Source organism: Lepidochelys olivacea (genome assembly GCF_965140295.1).
Source record: "Lepidochelys olivacea isolate rLepOli2 genome assembly, chromosome: 1".
NCBI classification, from domain to species: Eukaryota; Metazoa; Chordata; order Testudines; family Cheloniidae; genus Lepidochelys; species Lepidochelys olivacea.
In genome coordinates, this window is record NC_140411.1 from 292,697,904 (window position 1) to 292,714,318 (window position 16,415).

A 16,415-nucleotide genomic window follows, 5' to 3' on the forward strand; every position below is an offset into this window, starting at 1 on the left:
GGCCTCTTCAATTTCTGCTGTATTTGTCTTTTTGAAAGAGGTAGACCACAAATAAACGCAGTATTCCAGATGAGGCACGATTGGTCTTTGATAGCATGACAATATTTACGGTATTATTTGCTATCCCATCCTCAATATGTTTTCTTGATATATCCTGTCTATAGATTTACCTCCATATTTGCTAAATAGAGACCACGAGAGGATGCTATAACATGTACTAGCACTATGGGGAAGTGCACCTTGCGGTCATGTATCTAACTACTGCTTGCAGATTTAAAATTGGAAATATAATATTTTCCCAAAAGAGGGAGCACATGGCTAGAGAAACTTTGCTACTAGAGGGCAGTCTTGCTCCAGCAGCTAGCAGAGTTTTTTTCTAGTTGTGCGTGTGCTGGACTGAACCTATGAAAAAAGACAAGACGTCACATCTTTATTATTATTATTATTAATTATTTGTATTATGTAAAGCATAGCAGATCTTTTATCTGTATCTGTCTTTGGTGTTGTCCCAGTGCTAAGGATACTGTATTTTTAATATGATAGGATTTTGGTTTTTTTTAATATGAGGAAGATTATGTAAAATGCAGGCACTTCTCCATCACATTAGTATGTAGAAATAGAGATGAGACACTTCAATGCATGTGTCTTGCTGGGATGTTATTTCACTTCATGGGTTGTTAGGAAAAAGGCCAAAACTGAGTTCTGCAGCCACTCAGTAGGGATAGCCCAGAATGACACACTCTCTGAAATCTTACTGTGATTATTAAAGGGTTCCATGTAAATAAAGGAAGGACGAGGGGAAGAAGGAAAGGATTTATTAAATAATTGTTTAAGGGAAAAGGTGTTTAAAATAGTTAAAGCAATTACAAAGAAAATGCAAATTAAATTTTGAAATCTTTTGATTTATTAATACTGTTTTTCTTTTCTTCAGATTTCTTTACTACTTGACAGAACATGCTCTGCAAGCTCACATGCCTTTTCTTGCTTCTCCTATCTTCCGTTTTTCTCACATTCCCTGGGACGCTTGTATGACTTTTAAATGGCAGCCAAATTTGGAAGTTGTAAAATCCTTTTCATTTAACATTTGATCAAAGTAACTGGAAATCCCCAGCCCCCGCGAACCAGAACGATTTAAGTGCTACTTGGAGATGTGTGAGATGCCTGCCAAGCAATACTGAAACGTAGTTTTCAAGAGAAGTTGCCATCTGGTGCAGTATCACCAAGTGGTTTCCAGCAGAGTTTCCTTTGCAGCTGGAGGTGGAAAAGAAGCACTGCACTAGGAACCTTATCCTGCAAGCTGTTTGCACCTGTGTGGGAGTCTGTCCACATGGGGGAGCCCCATTGAAATCAGTGGGGTTCTGCATGGGGACAGGAAGCTGCCTATGTGCATCAGCTTAAAGGATTGGGACCCGATTCCTCAAAGCTGAGCTGTAAAGTTAGAGCCTCCCAAGAAGAGGAGGAAGGTGGGACTATACAGAGGAGGTGAAGCAAGAAAGGGATGCAAGGCTACTTTTTTGCCCACAAAAAGCAAGGAAACCTGGAAAAAGGAAATTAACATTTTTATTTTTATTTTTTTAATAAAACTAACAAAATAACAAAAGCAGCAGAAGACAAGAATCCAAAAGCCTGATCCTCAAGTAAATAAGATTTTTCCCATTGACTTAATTAATTAGGTTTGATCCCAAATTGGACATTTTGTTTTAATTTGCAAAGATTATATTAGAAACTATATTAAAATATCATTAAATTCTGTGTTTTGGATTGTCAGTAGCTGGGGGGAGGAGAGAGTGCCCTGACAATATTAGATACAGTTAAGTAAATAAAACAAGTTCCATCCTATTATATTGTGTTAGGATATTGCCATGGTTGCTGACCAGTCAGAATGCAGGATTTAATGTTAGTACTTATAATTGACTAATATGAGACAATATTAACTTAAAGCAGAATAATTTTGATTGGTTAACACTGTAGTGTCATTCATGCATATCCAGTTTCAAAAAGTATCTATTTTTTGTGTGACTTAAGGTTCATTGCACAACAATGCCTACTGTGCATGTCATTTGTGACATCAGGAGGTGTTTTCCCAACCATTTGGTTAGTGAAGGTGACAACTGGCCCACTTCTGTTTATTGTTAGATCCACAGGTATATATTTTCAGTGGTCCAGCTGGCAATTTGAGGGTGCATTTGGAAAAAATTTGGGTGCATTTTTTGCCCTTATGATTAATTGCAGGAGCTATTACAACATACGAGATTGCAGGTGCTAATCAAATAGTTGGATATGTAACTATTGAGATTTGCACCTGCATTCATGTGCAATGGGAGGCTAGTTTCCAGCCTGCCTGAAAGTTTACCCCAAATTGTATTGCTGTGTACTGTATGATTTTTGTCAGTGATTCAAGCTCTTATTGTGCACGTACACGCAGTCTCTCACATGATTCTTTGTCTTTTGCTTTGTTAAAAACAAAGGCCACATACCTAAAGCCTGCTAAAAGGTCAGAATTAATTTCTTATAATTACAAAACCAGGAGACTGCTGTCCTAGCTCTCAGCCAGGTCCAGTAGCAGAGGAGCCTGAAGCTGATTACATCTCACAGCAGACTAGAAATGCATTTTGGGATTAAGTGCGGTGAGATGACTGCTTTTTTTTTTTTTTTAATCATCTCTCCGGTGCCTAGTCAGAGGTCTCTATCCTTCCCAAATTTAAAAAAGAAACACTTTAGATTTTTTCATATTATTATTACTATGTTTTGATTGATTAAATTTCTAGTCAAAGGACTCTGACCAGCCAAACAAGAAGTGGAGGGGGAGAGGCAGGATTAAGAGACAGTTTGAACTGTTGATTTTTTTTTTTTTAAAAGATAATTTCACAGGGAAATAAATTGTTTGTGAACTGTGTGCATCACTCTTCCACTATCCCGCCACAAAAACCAGCTGGCTAGCCATTCTGGCTACTCAAATCTTTGCTTTGTGACTGCCGCTGAAATAAAAAAACATGTGACCCAAGTCACTAAGCAGCAGCAAAAGTTTACTAGTACAAGCAGAAGAAAGTATTTTTTTGGCCCTCATTACCGTAATGTCTGGATGTCTCACAGTCTTCAATATTTTGATCTTCACACCTCTCTATTGTAGGGAACTACCATTATTCCCATTTTACAGGTGGGAAACTGAGGCAAAGAGAGTAAGGGCTTGTCTACACTGGCAAGTTTCTGGGCAGTAAAGTAGCTTTTGGTGCTCAAACTGCAGACGGGAACACACTGCCAAGCCACTTTGTGCGCAGAAACTCCTCAGCTGCAGCGCTGCAAAAAAATCACCTCGACGAGAGTCGTAAGGCTATTTGCGCAGAGGCTCCAGCACTCTATTGCCAGTGTAGACACTTGATTGCTTTCTGCACTGTAATTGGCCTCTGGAGCTGTCCCATAATGCCTCAAGCAACCGCTCTGCTCATTGTTTTGAACTCTGCTACCCTGGAGACATGCTCCCCTCCTCTTTCAAAGCACCATTTCTGACAGCCGCTGGGTGCTGTGCTGATCTGCTCCGGGACACAAAGCAAACCATTAAAGAGGAATGCTTATGCTGTTGAATACAGAGGCATGGGGGGGAGCTGTGCAGAGAGCCCAGGGAGAGCGGTGGGGGCTGATGTTGGGGGTTCCCCTCTTCCCCTGCCTCAGGACTGGTTGCTTCCTGCTGCTGTCTGAACTTACAAGACAGCGTGCTGACACACTCTCTATCCACCCAAACACACTGTCTCTCTCCCCTCCATACACACACGCACACACTCCCTGTCACACACTCTTCCCTCCTACCCCCCCCCCCCCATTTCAGTTGAAAAGCAGCTGGCAATGCAGTAGGATGCTCATGGAACAATGGGATTGGGAAACCTGCATCATGTGATGCTGTGCCTGTCCCAGTGCACTGCTGTCTTTGCCGCTCTAAGAGCTGCTAATGTGGATGTGCTCCAGCGTCACAAGGGGCACTGTGTGGACACGCATCAGCGGTTTAAGTCCAACGTTTTAATAGAAGTGGTATAACTTGTGGCGCAGAAACTTGCCAGTGTAGACCGACCTGAAGTGTTTTGCCCAGTGTCCCAAGGAAAATTTGTGGAGCAAAAAATGGACCCTGGGCTTCCAAGTCCCAGGCAATGTCCTTCCCATTGGACCATCCCTCTTCCTGTACTTGCATATTCTCAGAGGCATCACAAGCTGAAAATAAAGAAATACTTGCTTTAAAAGGAGCCTTTTTAAATTGTTTTTTTTTTTTTTTTAAAAAAAGAGAATCTGAGAGTCTCATGATTTCTTGCCTGTCCCCTCTCAGGAAAGATTGCCAGTTAGGTAGCCATGTGTGCCGCGTCTTCTCTAGCCCCAAACTAAAACACATTATTTTGTTTAATAGAATTCTTTGAAGTTATCAGTACTTCCATTACAGCAACACTTAGAGGCCCCAAATGAGATCAGGGCCCCATTATACTGGCCCCTGTTCACACACCTAGTGAGAGAGAGTCTCTGCGCTGTAGAGCTTACAGTCTAAACAGACAAGATAGACAAGTGTGGAAGGGGAAACAGGTGCAGAAAGGTGAGATGACTTGCCCAGGGTCCCACGGCATACCAGGGGCAGGCTGGGACTGGAAGCCTGGTCTCCCGAGTGTTCAGTGTCCCCTCCGCTGACCCATGCTATCTGCCAAGTTAGAATGGATAAGCTTCATCATTCCAAATTCATTTCATAGTAAAATATTTTGTTTGTCAGGGATTTCTGGTGTCTGATACTTTATTATACTGCAAAGGGGGCTCGTGGTCTGCTGTGTTGCCTCAGGGGATGCAGGGGCTAATCAGTACTGGAACTCAGTGATTGATCTCTCACGTGGGCAACTTAGGGAGATAGGGTTAGAGCAGCTATGTCTGGCCCCATCCATGCCCTCCTGGTTAAGAGGAAGTTGGTTCCCTTCCTTGCTCTGGTGAAGTTGAGGCTCTTGGCTGGAACAGCCCCCAAGAGCAGGATCTTTAAGAAACTGAGCTAATTCCATGTGTTTTGTAGCCCTGCTGATGGCATGTCTGTGGATTCCTTCCTCTTCCCGTAGTTATGGGTGACAGGGAGGAGAGGGAGAGTGTGAGCCGTAGCTGTGTCAGGAGTGCAGCCTGCTCTCTCTTGTCCTGAAGCAGAGCCCAGTGAATATGCACCCAGCTGGGGCACAGGGAATGAGTAGTAAAGTTAGGAATTAGGGGCATAAGCGAGCAAGTGGAAGGCTGAGGAAGTGTGTGTGTACGCTGACTCATTCAGGCTTCCTTCCTAATCCAGGGAGGGCCACTTGTCCAGAGAATACTACTTCTACAGAAGAAGCACTGCTGACAGAACCAGAGAGCCATGCTGGCATAGCATCCCCTCTGACCAGCAAGGGTCTTCCTTAAACGGCGAAACTGACTCAGGGGCAGAACTTCTAGCTCTGCTCCTAAATCACCTGAGGCAGAAGCTCTTCTCCTCTCTGCCCCATCCTGGCACCCTCCCACTATAACAGACAGAGGAGGAGAGCTGCCACAGCCTTCCTACAGTAACTGAAGACGAAGAGTTACCACACCAGTAAATGGCGCCCCCCCCCGCAAAAAAGTGAGAGAACTACAGTAAGCAGAAACTGCCAAACAGGGAGAGGCAAAATGCACTCTGCTGTGGACAGCTCTGTGCAGGTCTTAATGACTTCTATCTTGCTCATAGGTGTTAATACTTCCTCTCCTTAAAGAGTGAATTAGAGCTAGTCAGAATATGTTGGGGGAGGCCCTTCTGCTGAAAAGTTTGACAAAACCCGCTAAACTTTTTGGAATATCAAAAACCAAAATATTTCAGCTGAAAAACTAAGTGTTTGTATTCAAAAATTGCGCCACCTAGTCTCATGTGAGTTGTAGTTAAGGTGCCTTATGCTCTCCTCTGTGGGCTGGGCTCTTTAGCCAGACTGCATCTTCCAAGGTGCACCACTTTCTCCTCTCTCTGTGAGGGTAGGGCATCTGTGCTAGGGGTCACTGGCCATGGTACTTCATGGGAAATTATAGTTCTATGGAAAAACAGCTTTGAAAGAATTGTTTCAATCAGCACTCATGTGAACTTTGAGTGATTCTAAGCCATGGGTGAAATTTTGGTCCCACTGAAGCCAAAGATGCCTGAATTTCACCCCATGTTTCAAGTTAATGAGATTGGATGGGATGCTGCTTTCACAGATATCTAGAATTTAAGACCAGAAGGGACCATTAGCTCATCTAATCTGACCTCCTGTATATCACACACCATTAAATGTTGCCCAGTTACCCCTTTACTGAACCCCATAACTTTGGTTTGACTAAAAGCCTAGGTAGCATTTGGCTAAAGTATATCTTTCAGAAAGGGAGCCGGTCTTGATTTGAAGATATGAAGAGCTGGGAGAATCCATCACCTCCCTTGATAGTTTGTTTCCGTGGTCAGTCACCCTGAATGATAAAAATGCATGCCTTTTATTTCTAATTTGTATGGCTTCAGCTTCCACCCTTGTATTCTTGTTATGCCTTTCTCCTCTAGATTAAAGAACCCTTTAGTATATCTCCCCACCCCGCCCCGAACATACTTATACACTGTAATCAAATCACCTCTCTGTCTTCTTTTCGATAAGCTAAACAGATTGAGCTCTTCAGATGTCTCACTATATGGCATTTTCTCTAGCCCTATAATTGTTTTTGTGGCTCTTTTGGCACCTTCTCCAGTTTTTCAAAAATCCCTTTTTTAAAATGTGGACACCGGAACTGGATTCAGTATTCCAGTATGGGTTTTATCAATGCTGTACACAGAGGTAATATCACTTCTCTACTCCTACTCACTTCTCCCCTCTTTATACATAAAGGGTTGCATTAATCCTTTTTGTGACAACATTGCACTGGGCGCTTATGTTGGGTTGTGTGTCCACTATTAACCACTACGTCCTTTTCAGTCACTGTTTTACAGGAGGCAGTCCCCCATTCTGTAAGTATGGCCCTCATCATGTTTTGTTAAGTCATAGTTAGAAAAAGACAATGTAGGTGAGGTAATATCTTTTATTGGACCAACTACTTGAGTTCTGGGGAAGGTAATCAGATAGAGAGAGGTTTACTTAATCATTTTATAATTCATGTCTTGAAAGATGCATGTCATTAGAGCAACATTAGGTTAATAATGAAATGTTAATTTCAGCAATACAGCTCATTAGCATTTTGAATTGCAAGAATTTTCAGTGATGGGGTAAACGTGATATTGCAAAGGGGATTTTGTGCTAGGATTAGGATGTAGTAGCTCAGATTGACTGCCCTTTCTTGACATTCTGATTTGTGACATATCTCTGAGAAATTACCCGCGTATATACTTGTTCATTAGCCCATTTGTTTATAAGCCGACCCCCCCCAAGATGGATAAGTAAAAATGGTAAAAACTGTGTGACCCTTTCATAAGCTGACCCAATATTTCAGGGGTTGGCAAACTTTGGCTCCCAGCCCATCAGGGTAAGCCGCTGGCGGGTCGGGACGTTTTGTTTACCTGGAGCGTTCACAGGCACGGAGCCCCTCAGCTCCCAGTGGCGCCACTTCCTGAAGCTCCCATTGTCTGGGAACAGCAAACAGCGGCCACTGGGAGCTGAGGGACTTCGTGCCTGTGAACCCTCCAGGTAAATGAAACGTCCCGACCCTCCAGTGGCTTACCCTGACGGGCCGGGAGCCAAAGTTTGCCAACTCCTGCTACATTTTAAAAGCTGGCGTCGCAAGAAACTCAAAAGTTTTGCTAGAATTATTTTAATGTAATCTAACAAGAAAACCTGTTGTTTTTATAACAATAATTGAACAAATATGTAACAATATGTAATAACTGAACAAATATGTAACAAGTAACTTAGAACAATATGAGACTTTAAAAAGTCTTAAAATCCTTCAAAGTCTGAATCAGTCTCTGATTCACCAAACAGTTCATTAAACTCAGCTTCAGTCACAGCTGCACCTGCATTGTCATCGTAGATGTCAGCCGTGTCGTCTTCAGACTGATTCCTTCTCATCATCAGCCTCTGTTGTGTCATCATCAAATATGGCATCCTCTTCTGACCCGTCGAGTGCATTGCTGATACAGCATTTCCTAAATGATTTTTCTATCATTTCCGAGAGAATGGACACCCACATGTCCTTGATTCATTGGGCGACCAGATTGATTTCGGGCTTCATAAGATTCCCGCCTTTTGTCAACTTCACCATGCCTTAGCACATCCATTCAGACCACGTTTTGCGTAGCCTGTCTTTTAAAGGGTTTGTTCAGGCAGACATCAAGTGGTTGTAGAACTGAAGTTAAGCCTCCAAGTATTACAGCCAAAGTAGTTTTCATATTTTTGGCCACATTTTTCACTTCATCCGTCTTGTGTGCCCTGAACATGTCCCAAATGAGCATAGCAGGTTTCTTGAAAAGTGCTCCTGGTCTCTTATTCCACACTTTTCCCAGCCATTCAATAGTCCCACTTTCATTCATCCATCCATCCCTTTTTGTGTGCACGTACAATGACACCAGCAGAAAATTTCATGTTTTTAGGTAAGGTTTTTCTTTTAAAAATAACAGGAGGGCTTTGATCCATTTGCCAAACACCATAAAACCACTGTAAAATGGATTTTTTCGTGGCCAGTGGTTTTAATTAAAACTGTTTTTTCACTAACACTGGTTACCGTTCTATTGCTCGGGAGATCGAATGTCATTGGTGTTTCGTCCATATTTCCTATTTGTGACCGTTCAAATGCATATTCCTTTCGATATTTTATAATCAACCAGGGGTTGGCAACCTTTCAGAGGTGGTGTGCCGAGTCTTCATTTAGTCACTCTAATTTAAGGTTTAGCATGCCAGTAATACATTTTAACATTTTTCGAAGGGCTCTTTCTATAAGTCTATAATATAGAACTAAACTATTTTTGTATGTAAAGTAAATAAGGTTTTTAAAGTGTTTAAGAAACTTCATTTAAAATTAAATAAAAATGCAGAGGCCCCCAGACCGGTGGCCAGGACCCGGGCAGTGTGCGTGCCACTGAAAATCAGTTCACATGCTGCCTTCAGCACCCATGCCATAGGTTGCCTACCCCTGTAATAAACCTTTGGAAAGATTCAATTTTTTTCTTCCAGATCTCTCGGCAGCTTTTGCGCTATCTTTGTGCTCTGACGAAGACAGAGACTATGACGGTTCATGAAGCGAGTACACCAACCCGCTGATGCGACAAACATTGATGGCTTTACTGACTTGTATTTGTCATCTTTCGACATTTGTAGAGCACGCAGACAAATTCCAGTTCTAGTGACAATGTGCTCATTTTGTCGACATTCAACAACCCAATTATTGAGATCTTTCTCCAGCTCGGGAAATGAAGTGCACCTCGAACATTTTTTCTTGCTTCTTGGCATGTCTTTTAGTGTTTTATTTTTTCGCCATTTTCTTACTTGCTTCTCATTGATACAGAATTCACGAGCAGCGGCGCAATTATTGTTTGCTTCTGCATATACAACGACTTTAAGTTTGAACGCTGCGTGATAAGCAGACCTTTTTTCTTTTGATTTCACTGTTCATTTTAAATACCAGTATGAAAATAGATTTATTATTGTAGTTATAGATTTTTGTAGGATTTTATACAGGAATGTCACCTGCTTTATCACTGTCAAATTATTATTATTCTTTGTTTATTTCAAAGCAGCCCTGTAGATTGGCATGTCTGTGAGGATAACAGGCTATTTCAATTTTATTAGAGATTCCATCAATTCTGCACATTATATTTTTATATTGGCTCGAGTCTTATGAAGTCCATTGGTAGAAATGCATGAAGAGATCAAGTTACTGCTCTTTTAGTGTTCCTTTCAAGCCAATCTAGTCCACTAAACAAAGCCTTTGCAACTTTAAAAGGCTACAGTACTGACATCAATAAATGGGTCAGCAAACTTTGGCTCCCGGCCTGTCAGGATAAGCCACTGGCGGGTTGGGACATTTTGTTTACCTGGAGCATCTGCAGGCATGGAGCCCCTCATTTTGTTTACAAATGACAATGTATTAGATATTCAATTAAATGATTTCATAGAGTTTTTAAAATCATCAAATTGTGGTGTATACCCATTTATAAGCTGACCCCTGCTCTTTGATGCATCACCTTTTTACCAAAAATATTCAGCTTATGAACGAGTATATACGGTATCTAAGTTTTGCTTTTCATATGGCCTTTTTTGCATCTTGGTGCTCCTTGACTCATTGCTCATTTTGGGTAAAAATTCATCCTGGTGTAGCAAAGCAACACAAATCCTATGGGACTTAAGTTGTGTGTAGACCTTGTGCTACCTTGTTGTGGAGGTGGATTTTTTGTCCTGTGTGACAGAATGAAGTATATCTCTATCACAACAGTGTCTGTTGCTATAATCATCTTGCCTGTGGGTGTCTGTCCATTTAAATTAAGCCCTGAGTCAGCAAAACACATACACAGGTGCTTAGGTCCTGTTGACTTCAATGAGACTTAATATTAAGCATGTGCTGAGTGGTGATTTTAGGGTGGGATTTTTCAGAAGTGCCAAAATGACTTAGGAGCACAAATTTCTCATTGCTGTATTTTTCTATCATATTCATTTTTAAAAAGAGAAAGATTTGGGAAATGTATATTACTGCCCTGTGACTTGCAGAGAAGATGCGGGATGTGGCGATATGAAGGTATGTGCCAGATCATGCCCAGCAACGTCTTTACCTTATCAAAAGAGAAAAAGAGATTGTAAACTTATAAACCAGGAACCTGATGGAAGCAGCAAAGAAGTAAGATTTGATATGTTTATCTCCACAATGAGAACTGAAAACTTACATTTGAATGAAACAATGCAATGGGGCAGTGTGACACACTTGAGTGATGAAACTCAAGGATGTTCTCATTATTACTGCAATGATCTTCCATTCTGACTTAAATTTAAAAAAATCTTTCACTGTTTCCAGATACCTTTGACAGCCACCATGCTGATTGATACACCAGGGACCTTTAGACCTGAAAGTGTGATCTTAAACTGAGAGCTATAACACACCTATATTCTCTGTGGATTAACACAGAAGGGCACGCTTAACAGACACAGACCAGTGGGTTACGTACATCTTCTGATTGGAGGAAGCTCATCCCAAGCATATGAGGCCCACTGCAGTACAAATCCTGCATGAGTCCCCACTTATGTGGTGGTTATCATCTTGTCCAGTGCTAGGGATTGAACCAGGGACTTCCAAAACTAGGAGCTAGATTCTCTAAGTCTCAAGCTAAAGAGGCAGGCTTTCAAAACTGAAAGCTGTAACAAACCCATATCCTGTATGGATACAGACTCAGAAGAGGACACTGAACACCCACTGACCAGTGAGATACACACTCAAAAGTGTTTCTGGGAAGTAGAGACCACATGAGTACAGCTATTCAGCAAGATAATTTGGGAAAGCCAGCAGGGGCAGGAGCAGAAGAACATACTTTTACACAAGGAAAAGAGATTTCAGAAAAAACACGCTTAAAAACCTCATGAGCTCCTGCTGTAGATAGAGATGAAGCCAAATATGTAGGCAACATTACCATGTTTGCAGAGATAAGGGAAACCTATCCAGTGCTTTTTATTGTCATTTCAATGACCTTTCACCCTGCTTTTAGTTTAAAACTAACTGGATCACTTTGTATAGCAAGTTTCTCTTTGCCATTTTAAAACGGCAGTGGTGGGGGTTTGGGTGGCTCAGATCATGAAATATGGCAGGGCTTGAAAAATTTATTTACCGGTGTTATCTGCGGAGGCTTCCCTGGAGAGTGAGGGGGCCTAACGCATTAATTTCTACACGTTTCAAGCTTCACTTACAAAACGAAAAGATATTAAGCCCCTGAATCCAGCAATGTATTACTCTAATGCCAGTGTGGTTGCGCTACCATAAAACTGGAGTCATACTGTGGTGAATCAGGCTGTAAGTTCCTAACCCTTATGACTGAGAACTTTACAAATGTGATTAGACATAGTATTGTCGTCTTGAGTCTGCAGACAGTTATTTCCCAGTCCCATTGCTGGTAGTTATCCCCAAGTACAGTGAAGTTGTAAGTGGACTCCACGTAGTTTCCCTATATCTAGTTGACAATGAAGGCTTCAAATGTATCAGGCACCTACTCTTCAGATGCCAATATGAAAGATGGAGCCTTTGGCAGGGCCCAAGGATAGGCCCCCGGTAAGAATCCCTCCTCCTTCCCCGCCTTAGCAGTTGCTCTTAGGCAGGGAATTGAACCTGGGTCTCCCACGTGCTAGTCAGTAGCCTGACTCCTGGGCTGCTGGGCATAAGGTGGGGGACACCACTACCACAGCCGCCGCGTCCTTGGTTTTATGAGTCCAGCCCTTCATTTCCTTTGCTTTTTATTTCTTAAGTGGTTTAAAATGCCCATAAATGAAAAAAATAAAACATTTTGTTTGACCCAAAGCAATTTTTGTTCCAATGTTTCAATTTACCAAAAATTCCAAAAATACTGGCTTCCGTTAGACCACCACGTACAGTGAATTTTTAAAATTATTTTTCTGAACTGCCAGCCAACCAAAAAGTCAGTTATTCGCTCCCCTCTAGTTATTACTATTAGAAAGCTCGTTGGGAACCTCACAGTGGATAAATGACCATGTCAAAAGTATCTAGCCTCACTGCAAGTGGCCCATTTGTCATTCACAAGGGAGAGAAGGCAAAGATAGAGTGGCATGTTTAATTAGCCTCCTATCCCAGAGGTGTCGTACCTCCTGGGCATGTTTGGTGTAGTATGCTGAAAACTGTAAATTTATGAGCCTTTTGGAGGAGGGGGGAAGCCAAGTGACATGACATATTTCTCCTTTCCAGAAAGAAACCTACTCTTTGTATCATGGGACAGTTAGTTATACCTCATCTACTGTAGCTGACCTGTCAGTGGTGCTAGGGTCACTGATAACTGTGTATGTGGTGATCTTCATTTTCTTTTTCTCATAAACAGGAAAATGATGGCATCAGCTTGTACTACTGGTCACTGTTTGACGGCCATGCTGGATCTGGGGCAGCTGTTGTAGCCTCCAAACTGCTTCATCGCCATATTGTGGAGCAGCTGCAGGAGATTGTGGAGATCCTGAAGAACTCTGCAGTCCTTCCCCCAACCTGCCTAGGAGAGGAGCCAGAAAGCATGGTAGCTAACAGCAGAACTCTAACCAGGGCAGCCTCCCTGCGTGGCGGGGTTGGGGCTCCGGGCTCACCCAACACCCCTCCAACACGCTTCTTTACAGAGAAGAAGATCCAACATGAGAGCCTTGTTACTGGGGCTATTGAAAGCGCATTCAAGGAAATGGTAGGTATATTTCAGGGGTGTTGACTACTTTGTTACTCAGTTTAATGAGTAATGTGGTTGGGGGAGATGAATTTCTTTTCACTTGTTTGGTCTGGACTTAGGTGTGTATTTACTGGCTCTCAGTCCTAAAGTATCTGAGCACCTCAGAATTTTCATGTGCTTATCCTTGCCATGCCACTGGGAGTGGGGCAGTGCTGTCATCCCCACTTTACAGATGGGGAGCCGTCGCACGAAGAGGCTCCTACCAAAGTTACATAGGAAAAAATAATTAAACCTAGGTCTCCTAAGCCCCAGGCGGCTGCATTAACCACTGGACCATTCTTCCGTTCACATTGTTGTCTAACTTGCTGACGTGGCTTTTAGAAGCTGTTTTTTAAAAAAGGGAGGTGTATTATGTAGAAAGCTACGTTGCTCCACAATAGTAGATATGAGCTTTCAATGGTGAGATAAATTATTTACACTAGTCTGGATATTTCATAATAGAAAATGATGAAATTTGACCCTGGTGCAGTGGGATGGCCTCTGGCCCTGTATAGGAGGTGTGGAAAAAAGAGCTGCATGGAGGAGGCATCTATACCCCTCATGCCACAGGCAGGGTTTCTGCACCAGCCTTTCATGGGCTCATGTAGGAGGCCATGTTGTGGCAGGTTGCAGGTAGACCAGGGAAAGAGCCCCAGTACCCACCCATCTGGAGGAGCAGTGGCTGTTGTTTTTGCTCATAGGCTAGAATAGGGGCTGCACAGTAGCTCTGTACCCTGGCCCATTGTTTCGGGGGTGGGTCTCACCCCTCCACTCATTTGTGCTTTACTCACATGGATTCTTGGGGTGAAATTCTGGCTCCACTGAAGTCAGTGGCAAAATTTCCATTTGACTTCAGTGAGGCTAGGGATTCACCCTCAATGGATATCCCCTACCGGAGCCTGATTCTGCAAACTCTTGCCACTGTGCATAGTGCTTGCTAGCCTGAGATGGCTCCTAGCAGTTAGGACTATGCCTGATAATAAATGCTTGTGGGATCAGGCCCTAGGAAATGACACTATTCCGTGTCTTAAAAAAGCTTCCTCTTTGTGCAGAAAAGTTTAAACTAAGCATTTCCCAGAGATTTTCTTCTCAAGGTGAAGTACAAAGGCAGGACTCAATCATAGTTTTTCCTCATATATGTGAATTAGTATATGCGTCTAATTAGCAGACTACAGCAGTTATTCCAGAAAAGAACTGTTTCATTTCTGCACTCAAGTAATTACAATGATTAGTTCTTTGTGTAGTGCTTTTCTTCCCAAAGAATCAGAAAGCTCTTTGCAAACTACTGTACAACTGAAAATATTCACTGTAAAATACGTTGTACATTTTTATTGCAAATCTTTTTTTACTATTACATGACACAATGATAGAAGTTGCACAGAATCAAATATATTTAAATTAGCATTATGAAGTATACCCCACAACATCATAATAAATGCACATGGCTTAGTATAGCACTGAGGGCCCTGCCTGAAATTTGGGCCCCATTGTGCTAGGGACTGTGCACACAAATCATGGCAATTTCTCTCTCATTGTCACTAGCTGGCATCGTGGTAGGGTTTATTCAAGATGAGCATCTCCTGTCCCATGCCTTTGATCAAATGTTGCAGGCTGGGGACCTTTTATTCCCACTTCTGCTTCTCCTTGTTGTCTCCAGGAATGGCTCTCAGTGGTTACCCCAGTACAATAACAATTCTAACTAAAAAAGGCAGTTTTATTAGGGAAAAAATAAGAGTAAATACAATATATCCAGTCTAAAGTCTGGGTAACATCTTGTGCTTATAATGGGTTTCAGCAAAAGAATAATATTTCTTTCTTTCTCTCTCTCTGTGTGAGAGTTATGTAACATCAGCATTTCTAAGGCTGACACACTCCTCCCACCTCTCTAACTCTGTCCTCCTTTATACGCCTGGTGCTCTCTGAAATAAGTGTGAGCCTCCTTGATATCACTGTAGTCATTCTTTATTAGTACCTCATCCATATTTTGGTTTTATGCTAGTCCAACCCGTTTGAGTTAGCTTATTTACATGGGTTCCTTACTAGCACAATGTATCATTGTACCCAATGTTTAACAAAAACCAACATTCCTAAAGTAGGCAGGCACGCTTCTCGGTTTTCTTTCCTGCAATACAGCACTTCACAGGAACCCTTTGAACCTGGATAAAGTGTTGGGTAGGTACATATAACCCTCTTTGCACATTCCTTCAGGTACTGCCTAACAGAAGGCCTTCAACTCCTCTCTTCTCCTGGAGTGTTGTGTACCATTACGCCTTTCTGCCCAGCCTCTTTCAAATGCTAATTAGGTCTTCCCTTTCTTGCCTGAAGTGTCAGACTCAATGTAACTCCCTTTTAGTCATAACTCAATTAATAATTCCAGTGTCTGTCAAATATGATTTCTTCTGGAGAGTGCTCACTCTAATAGACCCACACACAGTAAACTACATGGCACTCTGTTTATCTTCCATGGAAGGCTGTTACCCTACTTAGATATTTAAACTACTAACCACTCTCCTGTCTGTTTTTTTTTTTTTTCTAGACTACAATGTTTGGTTATGTTGTAGCTTGTGTTAATTTATTTCCATGTTGTAACCTGGAATCACAAATGTTTATTCCAGGCCACACTCAGTTGGGTGTCCATTGTTAGCATTTACAATTACATTTGTTAACTTGAGTTAATGGAAAATCTGTTACAATACAACCCAAAGCAGTAGTCTGGACAAACCCTGAGTAGTTTATAGGCCATGTCCTGGGGAGCTGGAAGGGTATTTCCAAGTGTTCTTCTATATTAAGCTACTCAGATAATTTCATCAAACTCAACTCCATCAAACTCAGCTCGCTGAACTGAACAAAAGGGGGCTTATTTGAATTTCATCTGTTGGGTGTGTATGCATAGCTTTGTGCATCACAGGTGAGCCATCTACCTCTTCTTTCTTTTTTTGTTTTGAAGAGACTAAAGGAAAAAGCTTCCACTCCACACTCAGCCTTATGTAGAAAAAGTGCCACACAGAGTACACTCCCATCTGAAAAGTATATCCTCACCCCCAGTTATCCTGCTCTCAGGTCATGACTTAGT

At 42.1% G+C, this 16,415-nt stretch overlaps 1 protein-coding gene across 1 annotated transcript in view; it reads left to right on the forward strand.

Moving 5' to 3' along the window:
* Positions 1 to 16,415, forward strand: part of PPM1H (protein phosphatase, Mg2+/Mn2+ dependent 1H) — a 213,877-nt gene that overhangs the window by 109,035 nt on the left and 88,427 nt on the right. The window contains exon 3 of the mRNA XM_084617301.1: positions 12,977 to 13,321. Coding sequence (XP_084473427.1) covers positions 12,977 to 13,321 — 345 coding nt within the window. The remainder of the gene's footprint in view (positions 1 to 12,976; positions 13,322 to 16,415) is intronic.